The following is a 12208-nucleotide window of genomic DNA, read 5'->3' as shown; positions in this document are numbered from 1 at the left end:
GGATTGAAATCTTGTAAAAAAGAAAAAAAAAAAGAAAAAGCAAGGTGAAATGACACATGAACTGTAACAACAGAAAATAGTGATACTACAAAATGCTGACAGAATCATCCTGCAAATCAATGCCACACTTTCCTCTCTGAAAAACTGAAAAACTGTTTTTTTCCCCTTCCTCTCTACTGTTAATCACTACCTGGTGCTGTTTTGTCAGTTTAAATTTCAATAAAAACACATCAAAGTTGTTCCTGTGGTATATCGAAATAACTATAATCAGTATCTTCTACTTTATCAAAATAAAAAAAAGCAGTTCATTTCTAACTTGAGACAACCATCCAACTGACAGCTTACAGTAGATAGATCACAAAGGTACGTAGGTTGTTTAACAGAGCAGCCTGTCAGCACCCAGAAGGGTTTATAATCATAGCCAAGGGTCCAGATCAGCCCGAGGCGGTCAGCAGTACCTGTTATTATGTCCTTTGGCCAGGAAGCGTGAAGACATGCTGAGTCTGGGGACTCTGCTCTGCTCAGCTGCAAGAAATAAAAAAGGACAGAAAGATGGAGACAGAAACAGAAAGTGGAGGTGAGACCAGGAGAGGAATCAATAATGTCTGTGTCTGGATGGTTGGTCCGTGAAAGAGATTAAGATATTGTGAGAGAAAAAAAAAAAAGTCCTGAGGCTGAGCCCAAACTGGGATCTATTGTTCAATACGTTAAACGGCCTTAGACGTAAAAACCGATGATCTACACCAGGATTTGTTTCAACAGACACTCTTCTGTCTGAAAGCAAAAGCATTAAAGGGAAATCTACCAATGATATGTGTGGGTCTGATCAGCCCTACCTGAGCTGCAGCTCTCTGACAGGGTTTCAAAGTTCTGCCTCAGGAAGTCCTCCTGATTGGGCTCATAAAAGTCATTCACTGTCCTCAGAGCTTCATCCATACTGGTTACTAACACAGCCTTCCTCTCAGACTCCTCCTCCTCTTCTTCATTCTCCTCATCAGAGCGGCCCTGACTCACACAGTCCACATCTGCAGGAAATGAAAGCAGAGTGAGGAACTGATACAAGTGGAAGCACAGATCAGATGGAGGGAAACTAGTTACTTCTAGTGACTTTGCCCCAGCGCTAGCATTTGGTATCTAGATAAAGTACAGCTCTATCGAAGCTAAATGTCACATTCAGCTTTTAAATCCCACATTGGGCACATTTTGTCATTTTACAACAACAAAAATATGTATTTTAGTTCAATGGAACCAAACTGACCTACACAAATCACCAAATGAATATTCCCAATCCCTGCTGAGTAAAAACTTCCCCACAGCATGATGCTGCCACCACCGTGTTTCAGTGTGAGGACAGTGCAGTTTTTTTTGTTGTTGTTGTTTTTTGTTCATAGGCTGGACAGTTGAAGGGGTATGAATGTTGACCTTACCATCCAGGGTGCGATCCGGGCTGGATTCCCTGCTGTCATAGCCCAGCGAGCAGGCACTGTCTGGGCTGCGGCTGTCCTGGCTCTCAGAGCGGATCAATTGTCTCTGTGGGGTGCGGGGCTGTTCTGCCACCATGTAATCACTGCAGGACATACATGGGGATGAAAAAAAAATAATGGAGAAACACTTAACATCTAAAATGAATAAATGGGCATTTCTTCCCCTTGGTAGAAAAAAAGTGGCATTGTTGATGAGATACCTCTCTGCTGGACTTGCTTCTTCTTCGTTTTCCTCAGGGAAGGTCACTGCTCTATCCATCTCCTTGGCACACTTGGACGAGGCTGAGGGCAGCCATGCTAGACGCCTTCTGGATCTGTCCTCCACATGCTGCTGCTGAAACAGCCTCACAGGTTTGAAAAACATCCATTTAAATCCAAACTACTTGTTCTTCAGGCACAAACTTCCACTTACCTCAAGGTCTTGAAAGCTGGAGCTGCTTTGTCTGTCTCTTTCCTGTGTGGGGTAGTTGGTGCTTTTCTTTTGAGCAAATGTCTCAAGCTGCCTCAAGTCCAGCATGGATTTTACCATCAGTTCCAGTGAGCCAATACGACGAGACCAGCGTCTCCGTGGACGTTTAGTGGGATCAGGAATGATTTGGGGGACAGCTCCTTCCTACAGAGGAAGCAGGAAAGAACAGCTGATGTGCAGTGCTTTAGATTTATTTTATTTATTTATTTAATCAGGACAGAGCACATTAATGAACAATCTTATACTTCTGTACAGATTGCAAATGAGCCAGATTATAGCATAGTTGCTAATTTACATCTGTCGTCCTGAGGCAGGAAGACAAACAACACAAGATTGCATAAGACAATATCAGTCAAAACACATAGACACACGTTCAGATTACACCAGCTTCTTCAAACTGTGTTGTGTTACAGAAACAGACTTAAGATATTAAATCTGTTTTGTTTTCTTTTAAATAAACTATCACAAAGCAGAGTATGATCATGAAGTGAAACTATCCTACAGCATCAGCTCTCCTGTATTTAGATCCCTCTGCTGGATAAAAAAAACAATCCCCACAGTATGACGCTGCCATTGCCATGCTGCCAGTTTGGATGCTGTGAAGCAGGGTAATGCATCATGTTTATTGGGAAAGTTTGGTTCTTAGCTGACCAGAATAAATTTTTTTTTATGTTTGATGTGGCAAACAATATTTTTTGCAGCTTTTCTTCCAGCAGTAATCCTATGTCTTCACTTAAGGTAAGATCTGTGGTTTGTAAACTCCTAGCTGTGCCAGGGGCGGCTTCTCCACAGCATGACCCTCTGAACTCAGTAGCTTTCCTTGGATGATTTTTCAAGGATATTCTGTTGCATCAAATCCTGTTAAAGTACTCAGATGTTTGTGGCTTTGATTTGAGTAATTGTGAGATTTAATTTTCAGTTTAATTAGTATGAACTTTGTTACCTTTCTGTGCTCCCACTGCTGTTCTCCTTCTGAACCTAATATTGGATGAAAGAAAATCATAATTAGGTTGAAAAATCATGTCATAAGGACTTCTCTTCTGCAAGGCTGTTGTATTTTCTCACTCTCTACATGGGAATATAATGATTAGCCAGTAATGTCGATTGGGTCATTCTTTTATTGACTAATCCATTAATTAAAGTTGGTATTTTCATTTTTAGACTACCTGTGTCCTCCTCTCTCTGGCAGCTGTTAGAGGAGCTGCTGCTTTTGCTGTCATCCACATTATTAGTGTCTTCATTCTCCTCTGCGTCCTCCACCTCGTTCTCCTGATCGCTGTCAGAGGAGAGACCAACCAGAGCGGGAGCGCTGTACACCTCCCGCCTACAGTACAGCAGCAAATGAGTTATAATAATGGGATTGAGTAGAGCATCACTATGAAGATGACGGATCTCATTATAAAGTCACTGGTTCTGTTTAAGGTGTTGGAGATAAATATGTTTCATCACCTGATTCCACAGCGAGGTGAGTTTGGGTGTTTCTCCAGCTGGTAAAGCCTCTCCTTCATGGCAATGGTAAGCTCTGGAGCAAGGCGCCAGACAAAGACACAGCTTGGGGAGAAAAGCACACAAGCATTAAATATTCAGGTTTTCATCTCGTTTTAACTACTGAGGAAACCATCTGCAAACACATTTTCAGAGTCATTTCCGCTAATGCAGAAGCTGGAAATTGATTCCACATGATGGCTGCTACGCTGCAGGATTTCTGATCTATTTTATTATCCCTTACGGTTAATGATTCAAAGATAAAGATCTTACGCAGTTAATGTGGAAATCCAGTTAATAATGTGTTTGTTTAAAAAAAAGATGAAAAATCTGCAGACATAGCCAAAACTGATCCAAAACTTGATGATTGTGACATTATCAAAGCTGCGATGGCAAACACAGCTATCAGACATACTCCATCTATACTGAGTGACGATGAAATTAGTAACACAGTCGTTGGGACATATGAGGGCTGCAGCTGAACACACAAATACACTGAAAATGACTTATAAGTCTAGAGCAAAGGTCTGCAAGCTTTCAAACCCAAATAGCCATTTTAGCTAAATAAAAGTCCTTTAGAGACAGAAATCCTACATCACCTTTAAATAAAACGCATCTGTTGGCATTTGATTAAAGAATAAACAGTTTATCTGTATTTTTAGTGTTCAATCCTTTAACACCAAGTGTGTCATGTTTAACCTTTTGAGGCCTCTACATCATCAGATTGATTTTATTTATTTTTATTTTATTTAACCTGTATTTTACCAGGAAGTCCCTTGAGATAAAATCTCTTTTTCGAGGGATATTTTTATTGTTGAAAAACTGCAGGTATACACTGAGACACAGGAGGTAAGCTAAAAAAAATACATAAGAAATTAAAAAAAAAATATTTAAAGATATGTAAGAGATAAATTCTCCAATTTAATTAATTCAAAAATTTTAAATAAAATAATAATTATGTCAATCATTTAATGGTTCAGGCTTTACAGGGTTAATAAATTGACAAAACATAAACACTTCATATAGGTAGCATGGATTTTCCTCTATGGGATATTATTCTTATGTAAAAAAAAAAAAGACATAAACACATAGTTTTACATCTAATAGCAAGAAATATAGATCTAAAACATATTTCTTGTTCTTTAAAGTCCCTCTATTGTCAAAATAAATATCAATTTAAGTGTCACTTATAAAAATCTACAAAAGCCTTGAAGAATTGTATTTGTTACTATACTACATTTAAAACCATTAGTTGGTTCTTTATCTTTTTTAGCCACTGTTTAGAACTAGTGTAGAGGGTCCAAAGAGCCACTTGTTGCTCACCCCTTGGTCTTATGCAAAACAACTGAAGAGGATTAGGCAGTTTGCCAGTTTATCAAACACTCTTGCTAAAATAAACTAGCTAACAGAAAATAAAAACAAATTAAACGGATGCTTTTTTGTTTTTTTCTTTCTGTAGTTGGGAAAAAAATGTGACGATATAATGAAATATTAAAGATATCAAACTATATAGGAGCAGCTGCAACCCAAGGATAATTATTTATAACTAAAACTAATAAAATAACGAAAACTGGAATTAAAAAACATTTTAGTTGACTAAAATAGTAATAAAAACTGGACTTGCCAACAAAACCAAAAAAAACATTTTTTATCTTTGATTTTTTTTTTTTTTTTGTTACAGTTTTTAAAATGAAAACTAACTGAATTTAATGAGAATATGCTCAGTTTTCTGTTTTTTTCTTTATCATAGTGCATTAATATGATGTGTATCTTCTGGTTGCTGTTTTTTTATGTTTTGTTTCGCACATTATGCCATCAGATGGCAGGTGCAGCAGTCAGGTCATTTGTGTTGCAGCAGTGGCCTGTTTTGTTTATATTTGTTTTTTTTTTAGAACTAAACTGAACCTAAGCATAAAAAACCTAAGCATAAACAAACTAAAACAAACTAGCTAAGAAATACAAAAACACATTAAAATAGAATTTAAAATCAGAAGTCAAAACTCAATGAAAATAAAAACTAATGAACATTTCAAAACCATTCAAACCTTTCTGAAAGCCAACTGCTATTTTTCTAATGAGGAGAAACAGCATGGCCAACTGCTAAAAAGGCAACCAGATGCTAGAGCAAGGACATCTGGTGGTAGGAGATGGGTTCTGGTTGGGTTCTACACCACAGCAAACATGATCAGATGTCTGCCTATGTTAGAGAGAAGGATGGCTTTAACAGCTGAACATGCAGCATTGACACCGACATGAAAGGCAAGGCTGTGCTTGTTTTTGAATGTATGAGCTCTAGTTCAGATCAACAAAATAATGGTCTAATTTAACGCCATTTCTTCCTTCTTTTATTACCTTATTTTAAGTACAGCCAAAACCAGAAATAGACATGTGTTTGATAACTATTTACTCATCATCTGACATTGAATCAAATTTCTTCTAAAGGTCTTTGCATTAATGGGTCAGAAGTTTACATATATGCTTCTGACTATTTACAGTGCTTAAGTTAATTGGAGGTAAATCTTTTTGTGTTTTTAAAGGAAAAATATGAGATCCACAGATTTTCTGTGTGAAATTGTAGAAAAGTCAAAAAATATCAGACAGGTTAGGATGTAGGATTGTAGAATCCGCTGGTTTTGTTTATCTGGGTGCAAATTCAAAAATCTAAAGGTGTCACCTTATTTTGCTTAATTAAATTAACCCAGCACAACATTTTAATCCTGACAGACTGAAGACAGCGGCTTATTTGTCAGCTAGAAAAATACATTGTATTACAGCCGTGTTAACGTGTCACAAATGGCCACTATTTATAATAAGTGTCAACAGGTCTGAGTGTGAGGAGGAGTAAAGACAGCTCTCTCACCTGTCTCCTGATACAGAGATTAAATGCTTGCAGTCGTTGGTGAATTTCATCCCGGTGATAATTTCTGCAGGATAAAAAAGCATTGCATGGTATTACGTGAGCTGATTGATCTGGTTTCTTATAAAAAGTAATAGCAGCTCATCCAGGTTATCTTGACACTGGTCTCTTTACCTGAGTGTCCAAACATCGTGGCAACACACTCCCCCGTGTAGAAGTCAAAGATGTTAATGTTTTTATCGGAGCAGCTGGTGGCCACATATTGCCCTGATGGATCGATCTGAACCTTTTGGAACAAATAAAGAGAGCTTCTTTTTCCCCCTGAAGTGTCTCTATATATAAACAGTCTCTGCAGAGTGAAGTGAAAGAGGAAATGTTACCCTGAGGAGACTGCCATCTCCACTCAGCGATCCTTTGTACAGCTTTCTCTGTTTGCCACTGCTGATGTTGAAAATCCTGCATTCAGAACAAGAACAAGCCTCAGGATGTTTCCAACTGCCAACCATGTGAGCCTTAAGAAAACAAACACACACAGAGGCCTCACACACTCACCTGATGCAGCGGTCCTGACAGCCAACAGCTGCGTACTTGCAGGTGGCGTCTACACTCATGTCGTAAAGTGTGGTTTTCCTCACCATGTGGTGAGAGCGCCTGAACTCTGTTCCTCTGTCAGTCTGCAGCATGAAAAGTCAAAGTTAGACAAAAACCTGCACAGTTTCTCTTCAAAGACAAAAAGAAGTCCTCCACTGTAACTAAACTCTGGGTCACTTCTGTATACTGGTTCACCATGAAACCCAGCAGACAAGACAATCATGTCTTAGGTTTATGATAGATACTGTAACTTATGAAACTAAATGAAGCTAAAGCAGATTTACTCAGCATGTCCTCATTTTACAGTGCCTTACAAAAGCATTTACAGTCAGTAAATGCACCAGGTAGGTCAGAGAGAAATTAGTTTAGAAGCTCAAAGAAGAGGGGAGGTTATAAAACATTATTTGTGCTTATATACCACCCTTACGTTGCAAACCCATAAAGACATGAGTGTTTAGGTAAAACATCAGGCCAAAGAAGGGGAGCATTTATCACCCAGAGAACCGCGGCAACTCTGGATGAGCTGCAGAGCTCAATCGGGATAATCTAATTTTCTCATTGAAGGAAAGTTTTCCTGTTTTCAGTTCAACACAAGACATGCAAGGAGACAGCAAGTATGTTGAATAAACTCTAATGTAACCTTTAGCCTGCATGCAAATGTAGGCTAAAGATGCCACACAGTGCAAATGTGCATATCCACCTGATCAAACCATTCCATGGTGGCAGCATTGTTAGCAGATCTGTTTTAAACAGTTGGGTCCTGTTCAACTACATTGTGTTTTGATACTGTTGCAATGCAGGGTGTAATTACTCACTAGAAAAGATCAGTTGATTTGTTTGTTTTTACATAAATGAAGGTTCCTGTGATTTTTTTTTCTTAAACATTGTTTCATTTGTGCAATCATAATTACGTTCAAGGCAAGTTTATACTGAGCAAACACTTTCCCCATCAGCTATGCGCATCTGTGAGAGCTTGTTTCATGTCCCACAGTTCTTGTCAGATAAAAGGTAATAACAGAATGCTGCGCAGGCGTTACCTTGTGTGCCGTGCGGAAGTAGATGCTCTTGTCTGCTCCACAGCTGATCATCCTCACCTTGTTGTCGTTGGCTAGAGATCAAAGTACAATTACTTACTGCTGTATTTATTGGAAGGTCTTTATGATGGGAGGATTAATTAAACGAGTAAGCTCTTATCAAAGTGCTGTTATTGGTGTTTATCGTGATTTACAACCTATGGAAAAATCTAGAGATAGCCCACCATCAGCGAAATTACAGACTAAACAATAAACTAATGCACCTATGTTAGGTGCATGTGAGAAGATGACTCTGATCCAGTATACAAATAAACCCTCAATTTAACATTGCATCTACATTTCATTAATTATGTGAAGAAGAGCTGCTCTGAGCTCACAAAAGTGGGACTTTGTGTCTGACTGTGAGGTGATAACTGGAGGGATTACGACAAGATTAGCCATCAAGATGTCTGCTGCTTCTCAAGTGGCTCACAGGCAAATCGAACGGCTGTTATGGATGAGGAGTGCTCGTCGAGCGTCTGCACCAGGCTGTAGCTATCATCTGCATCCAAGACGTGGATCAGACGGTCCCTGCTGGCTGTGGCAAGCAGCTTCAGACCTGACAGTAAGGAAACAGCGTTAATGCCCTGCCAGTTCACATCTTAAAACCGTCCGTCATTATAGTCATATAGGCCCACCTGTTTCAGGTTTACTGTACTCCAGACAGAGGATCTCAGCATCATGGGCTTCCACTTTAAGAATCTCCTCCATTTTGGTAAGGTCGTGAACCCTGCTCAACAGTAATATCACGTTACAGAGAGAAGGTCACTCAAGTCTATCAGCTGGCTGCTGCTTTTTCTCCCATAAATCACCTCAGCATCCCGTTGCGGTCTCCAGATGCCAGGTGTTTGCCGTCTGGACTGATACAGATGGTCCTGATGCCCGCTCTTGTTTCTGTTGTCTGCACGTCTCCTGATTTGTCTGCGTTCACGTTACATTCTGGATCCAGCAGGGCGCCTGTGTTTCCATCAATGTAGATGTTCTTCAACAGATCCTGAAAAATAATGAGTAGAGATCCAGTAAATCATGGCAAAAGTCAAAGTTTCAATACATTAAAAGAAGAGCAAGAGACATGTAGGTTAAACTTGCATGGCTGAGGATGTTCTGCGAGTTAAGAGGAGGTTGTGTGGAGTCCTCCATCTTCCATATTCTTATGGTGCTGTCAGCTGAACAAGTGAAGAATGTACTGGATGACAGTCCTGCAGCCGGCCCTCCAGGAACATCCGGGAACACCTGAGAGGATAACAAGACCGGGGGATATTTATCTAAATCTGCAGGATGCTGTCACAGCAAACAGTTTCAAGGCTCACCATTTACCATTTATGTGAAACAATCAGTGTTATTTTTATTTTTTGCAGTGATGTAGACATAAACACAGTAATAACAAGGCAATAGTTTTGTACCCTCATTCATATAATGGAGGGTAATTTTCCACATATGATGTCAGCAAGGAATTACAGAAGAAGGAAAATGAAACTCTACCTTTGCAGAGAATGTATTAAGAAAGTCCTGTCGGTAAGGAAGTTAAATCATAACTTGCTGTTTTTGCTAGAAAAGCAGCGTTTGTGCATAGATCAATGAACCCAGGTGGACTCTAATGAATAATCTGGTGACTATTTAGGTTTCCGGATTAAAACGGGAAGTGTAAAGGTGGCTGAATATATTTCACATTGGGTTTATCACGTCAAAGCAGAAGGTTTTAACGTAATATAGTGTGAATGAAATGCAGGACCTTATCCGATCCTTCGATATCCATCAATAACCTAATCATTCACTCTACTGCTTTGTTGTTAAGAGGCAACTGAGAGGTCATTATTGGGACTCAATTCTGCGTGTGCATGTGTTTACCTGTAAGTCCCAAACGGAGGCAGCGTGGAAAAGGGCAGAGTTCACTTTCCCAACCCGGTGCACCTCTCTAACATCCCACACATACAAACTGTGGTCGTTGTACACACAGCTGAGCCAGCGGCTCACAGGATCATAGGTGACCGCAGTGACATCAGGGTATCGGCCTTCTGTTTTGATGTTAAATAAATGGCTACAAGAGGAAAAGGTGAAATAAAGGGTTAGAAAAACAGTCGTGAAAGAAGAAATAGAGTAAATTCAGCTTAGTGTTCTTTAGAAAACAAACAAGAGCCATTTGGGAGACTTTCAGACTGTGAAATGATGCCATTTGAGACAGGAAGCTCTATAAATAGAGCCTTCGATCTGGCCTTGCATTGGATGGCTGCCATGAAAGTGCTCAGTTACTCCTGAGCTGCTCCTCACCTGGCCTCGGTGACGGCTGAGACGTCAGTTCCAAGCGGGTGAGGCTGGGGCAGCGTGCAGACAAAGTGGAGGTCGGAGGGGCTGAAGGCTCGTACCGTTCCATCAGCGCAGCCACAGAAGATCATGTCTTCAGAAAGAGACAGGGACTGAGCCATGCCAGTCTGAGAGAGACCACACATGGAGAGAAAGTCATTATACGGTGTTCTGAACAGCCATAATATCTCTGCTGAATGCATAAATACAAATATAGAGAAACTAATAAAATATGTGGGTTGCAAATGAATTTGAAATGTTTTTAAAACTATTCTTTGACTTAAATGTCTTGTTCAGACCTTTTAACCAGCTATAAAATGTAAAAACTTTATTCAAATCTTTTCGCTGTTTTTTACCTCTCTTTTCCGTAAGCTTTTCCAAAGGCATAATAGCTTACTAACATCTTTTATCTAATTCATCACTTTTTAAGAAAGTGATAGAGGATTACATTAATCATTTCCATCAATCATTATAATGAAAATGTGAGGTAATTTATCTAAACACAGAAGTATTACATTATGAGGTTAATAAACAATGTCCTTACTAATTAATTTGCTTAAATGTATAATACATTTTTTACTCTAATTTAAGAACCACCCATCACAAAAAACTACTCATGCTCTAATCAATGTATTTGAAAGCCTGCAGTATTACACATAACCATTAATCATAGTAATTTTTTTTCACCAGTTTTTGATTTTAAAAAATTTGAAATGATTATATGATTCTATAATGTCCGAAAACATATTTTAATTTGTCTTTCATGATATTTCCACCTCAGACATAGGCAGCCATCTTTGACTCTACTAAAATTGATGTTTGACACTTGTTGTGCTTAGATCCGCTGCAACAGAGCGAAAAACAAGTAAATGATAAATGAGTTTGATCAATTTTCTCCATCCCTGAGACTGTGCTGAAGAAGAAATTACCTCAGACATGTATCAGAGATGATACATTTGCTATTACCGGATCACTTATTTAGAGTATTAATGGCTGAAAAGCAATCAAAAGTATAATAATGATTGGATGACTAAGATGCAGAGTGCTTGGACCAGACCCAACAGCTCCAACAAGTCACATTTAGCTGCATCATGTAGAAAAGCCGTGCAGGTTTTTTAGTTTTTGGACAGGAAACTGAGTCATTGGGTCAAAACAAGGCTGATGTGACTCACCTTCAGATCCACCCACTTGTCCAACATTCTCTTGCTGTTAAACTCACACAGCAGACCTGAGGAGGTAATGCAGAAAGTGGAGTCCGACTTGGAGCCTCTCCCACAAGCCACGTCAGAGAAGAAGTTGTTCCTCAGCTCCCCCAGTAGCCCTGAGCGGCCCAGCAGAGGGATGGCAGCTCTGGTCTGTATATGAAAGGGTGAAGTTAGGACCGGTTATGAAATATGGACTAAGGAAAGCAGGCATCAACATGATCTAAATGAAGTGGAAAACTGAATATCAAACAGCAAAGCATCATTTGCTACCTTATTGGCCTTACAGTGGTCCAGATACCAGAACCTGACGTGTCTGTTTCCCACAGTTACAAAGTAGGAGCTGTCTTCAGAGAAAGACACACCTGTCACCTTACTTGAAACCTTGTTTGCAGCCACGACTACATCTTTCTGTAACAGAAAAAAAAAGTGATAATAGCAGATTTACGATTGACGAATTCACTGAAAAATCCAGGTCAGATATTAAAAATATATTAAAGAGTAACTTGACGTTTCTGTTCTTGTTTAGAGCTTCATGGGAGATCTGTCCCTGCTCATTGTTTGTGTGTTAAACAATAAAGAAGTTGGGAGTCACTCGGCCTTTGAGCACAAAGGCTGGAAGTGGGAGGAAATGGGTCAATTTTAGACCAATTGTTAAAATAAGGGCACTTTAAGGTGAAAGTTGACGATTAAAGGACATTTGGATGGATGGATGGATGGATGGATGGATGGATGGATGGATGGAT

At 39.4% G+C, this 12208-nt stretch overlaps 1 protein-coding gene across 1 annotated transcript in view; it reads right to left on the bottom strand.

The window, feature by feature from the left end:
• LOC107097390 (mitogen-activated protein kinase-binding protein 1-like) overlaps positions 1-12208 on the bottom strand; it is a 29105-nt gene that overhangs the window by 7282 nt on the left and 9615 nt on the right. The window contains exons 6-26 of the mRNA XM_015394526.1: positions 11736-11873; positions 11433-11615; positions 10228-10388; positions 9808-9997; positions 9049-9192; positions 8772-8953; positions 8598-8689; positions 8393-8518; positions 7924-7994; positions 6848-6969; positions 6676-6751; positions 6470-6581; positions 6299-6362; positions 3403-3504; positions 3120-3277; positions 2897-2931; positions 1897-2097; positions 1685-1818; positions 1428-1567; positions 837-1025; positions 459-525 (exon numbers count right to left, since the gene is read on the bottom strand). Coding sequence (XP_015250012.1) covers positions 459-525; positions 837-1025; positions 1428-1567; positions 1685-1818; positions 1897-2097; positions 2897-2931; positions 3120-3277; positions 3403-3504; positions 6299-6362; positions 6470-6581; positions 6676-6751; positions 6848-6969; positions 7924-7994; positions 8393-8518; positions 8598-8689; positions 8772-8953; positions 9049-9192; positions 9808-9997; positions 10228-10388; positions 11433-11615; positions 11736-11873 — 2687 coding nt within the window. The remainder of the gene's footprint in view (positions 1-458; positions 526-836; positions 1026-1427; positions 1568-1684; positions 1819-1896; positions 2098-2896; positions 2932-3119; positions 3278-3402; positions 3505-6298; positions 6363-6469; positions 6582-6675; positions 6752-6847; positions 6970-7923; positions 7995-8392; positions 8519-8597; positions 8690-8771; positions 8954-9048; positions 9193-9807; positions 9998-10227; positions 10389-11432; positions 11616-11735; positions 11874-12208) is intronic.

This window comes from Cyprinodon variegatus, unplaced genomic scaffold, assembly GCF_000732505.1.
Source record: "Cyprinodon variegatus isolate N-32 unplaced genomic scaffold, C_variegatus-1.0 Scaffold25, whole genome shotgun sequence".
Lineage (NCBI taxonomy): Eukaryota > Metazoa > Chordata > Actinopteri > Cyprinodontiformes > Cyprinodontidae > Cyprinodon > Cyprinodon variegatus.
The sequence above is the reverse complement of the archived record's forward strand: the minus strand, read 5'-3'. Positions and strand labels throughout refer to the sequence as shown.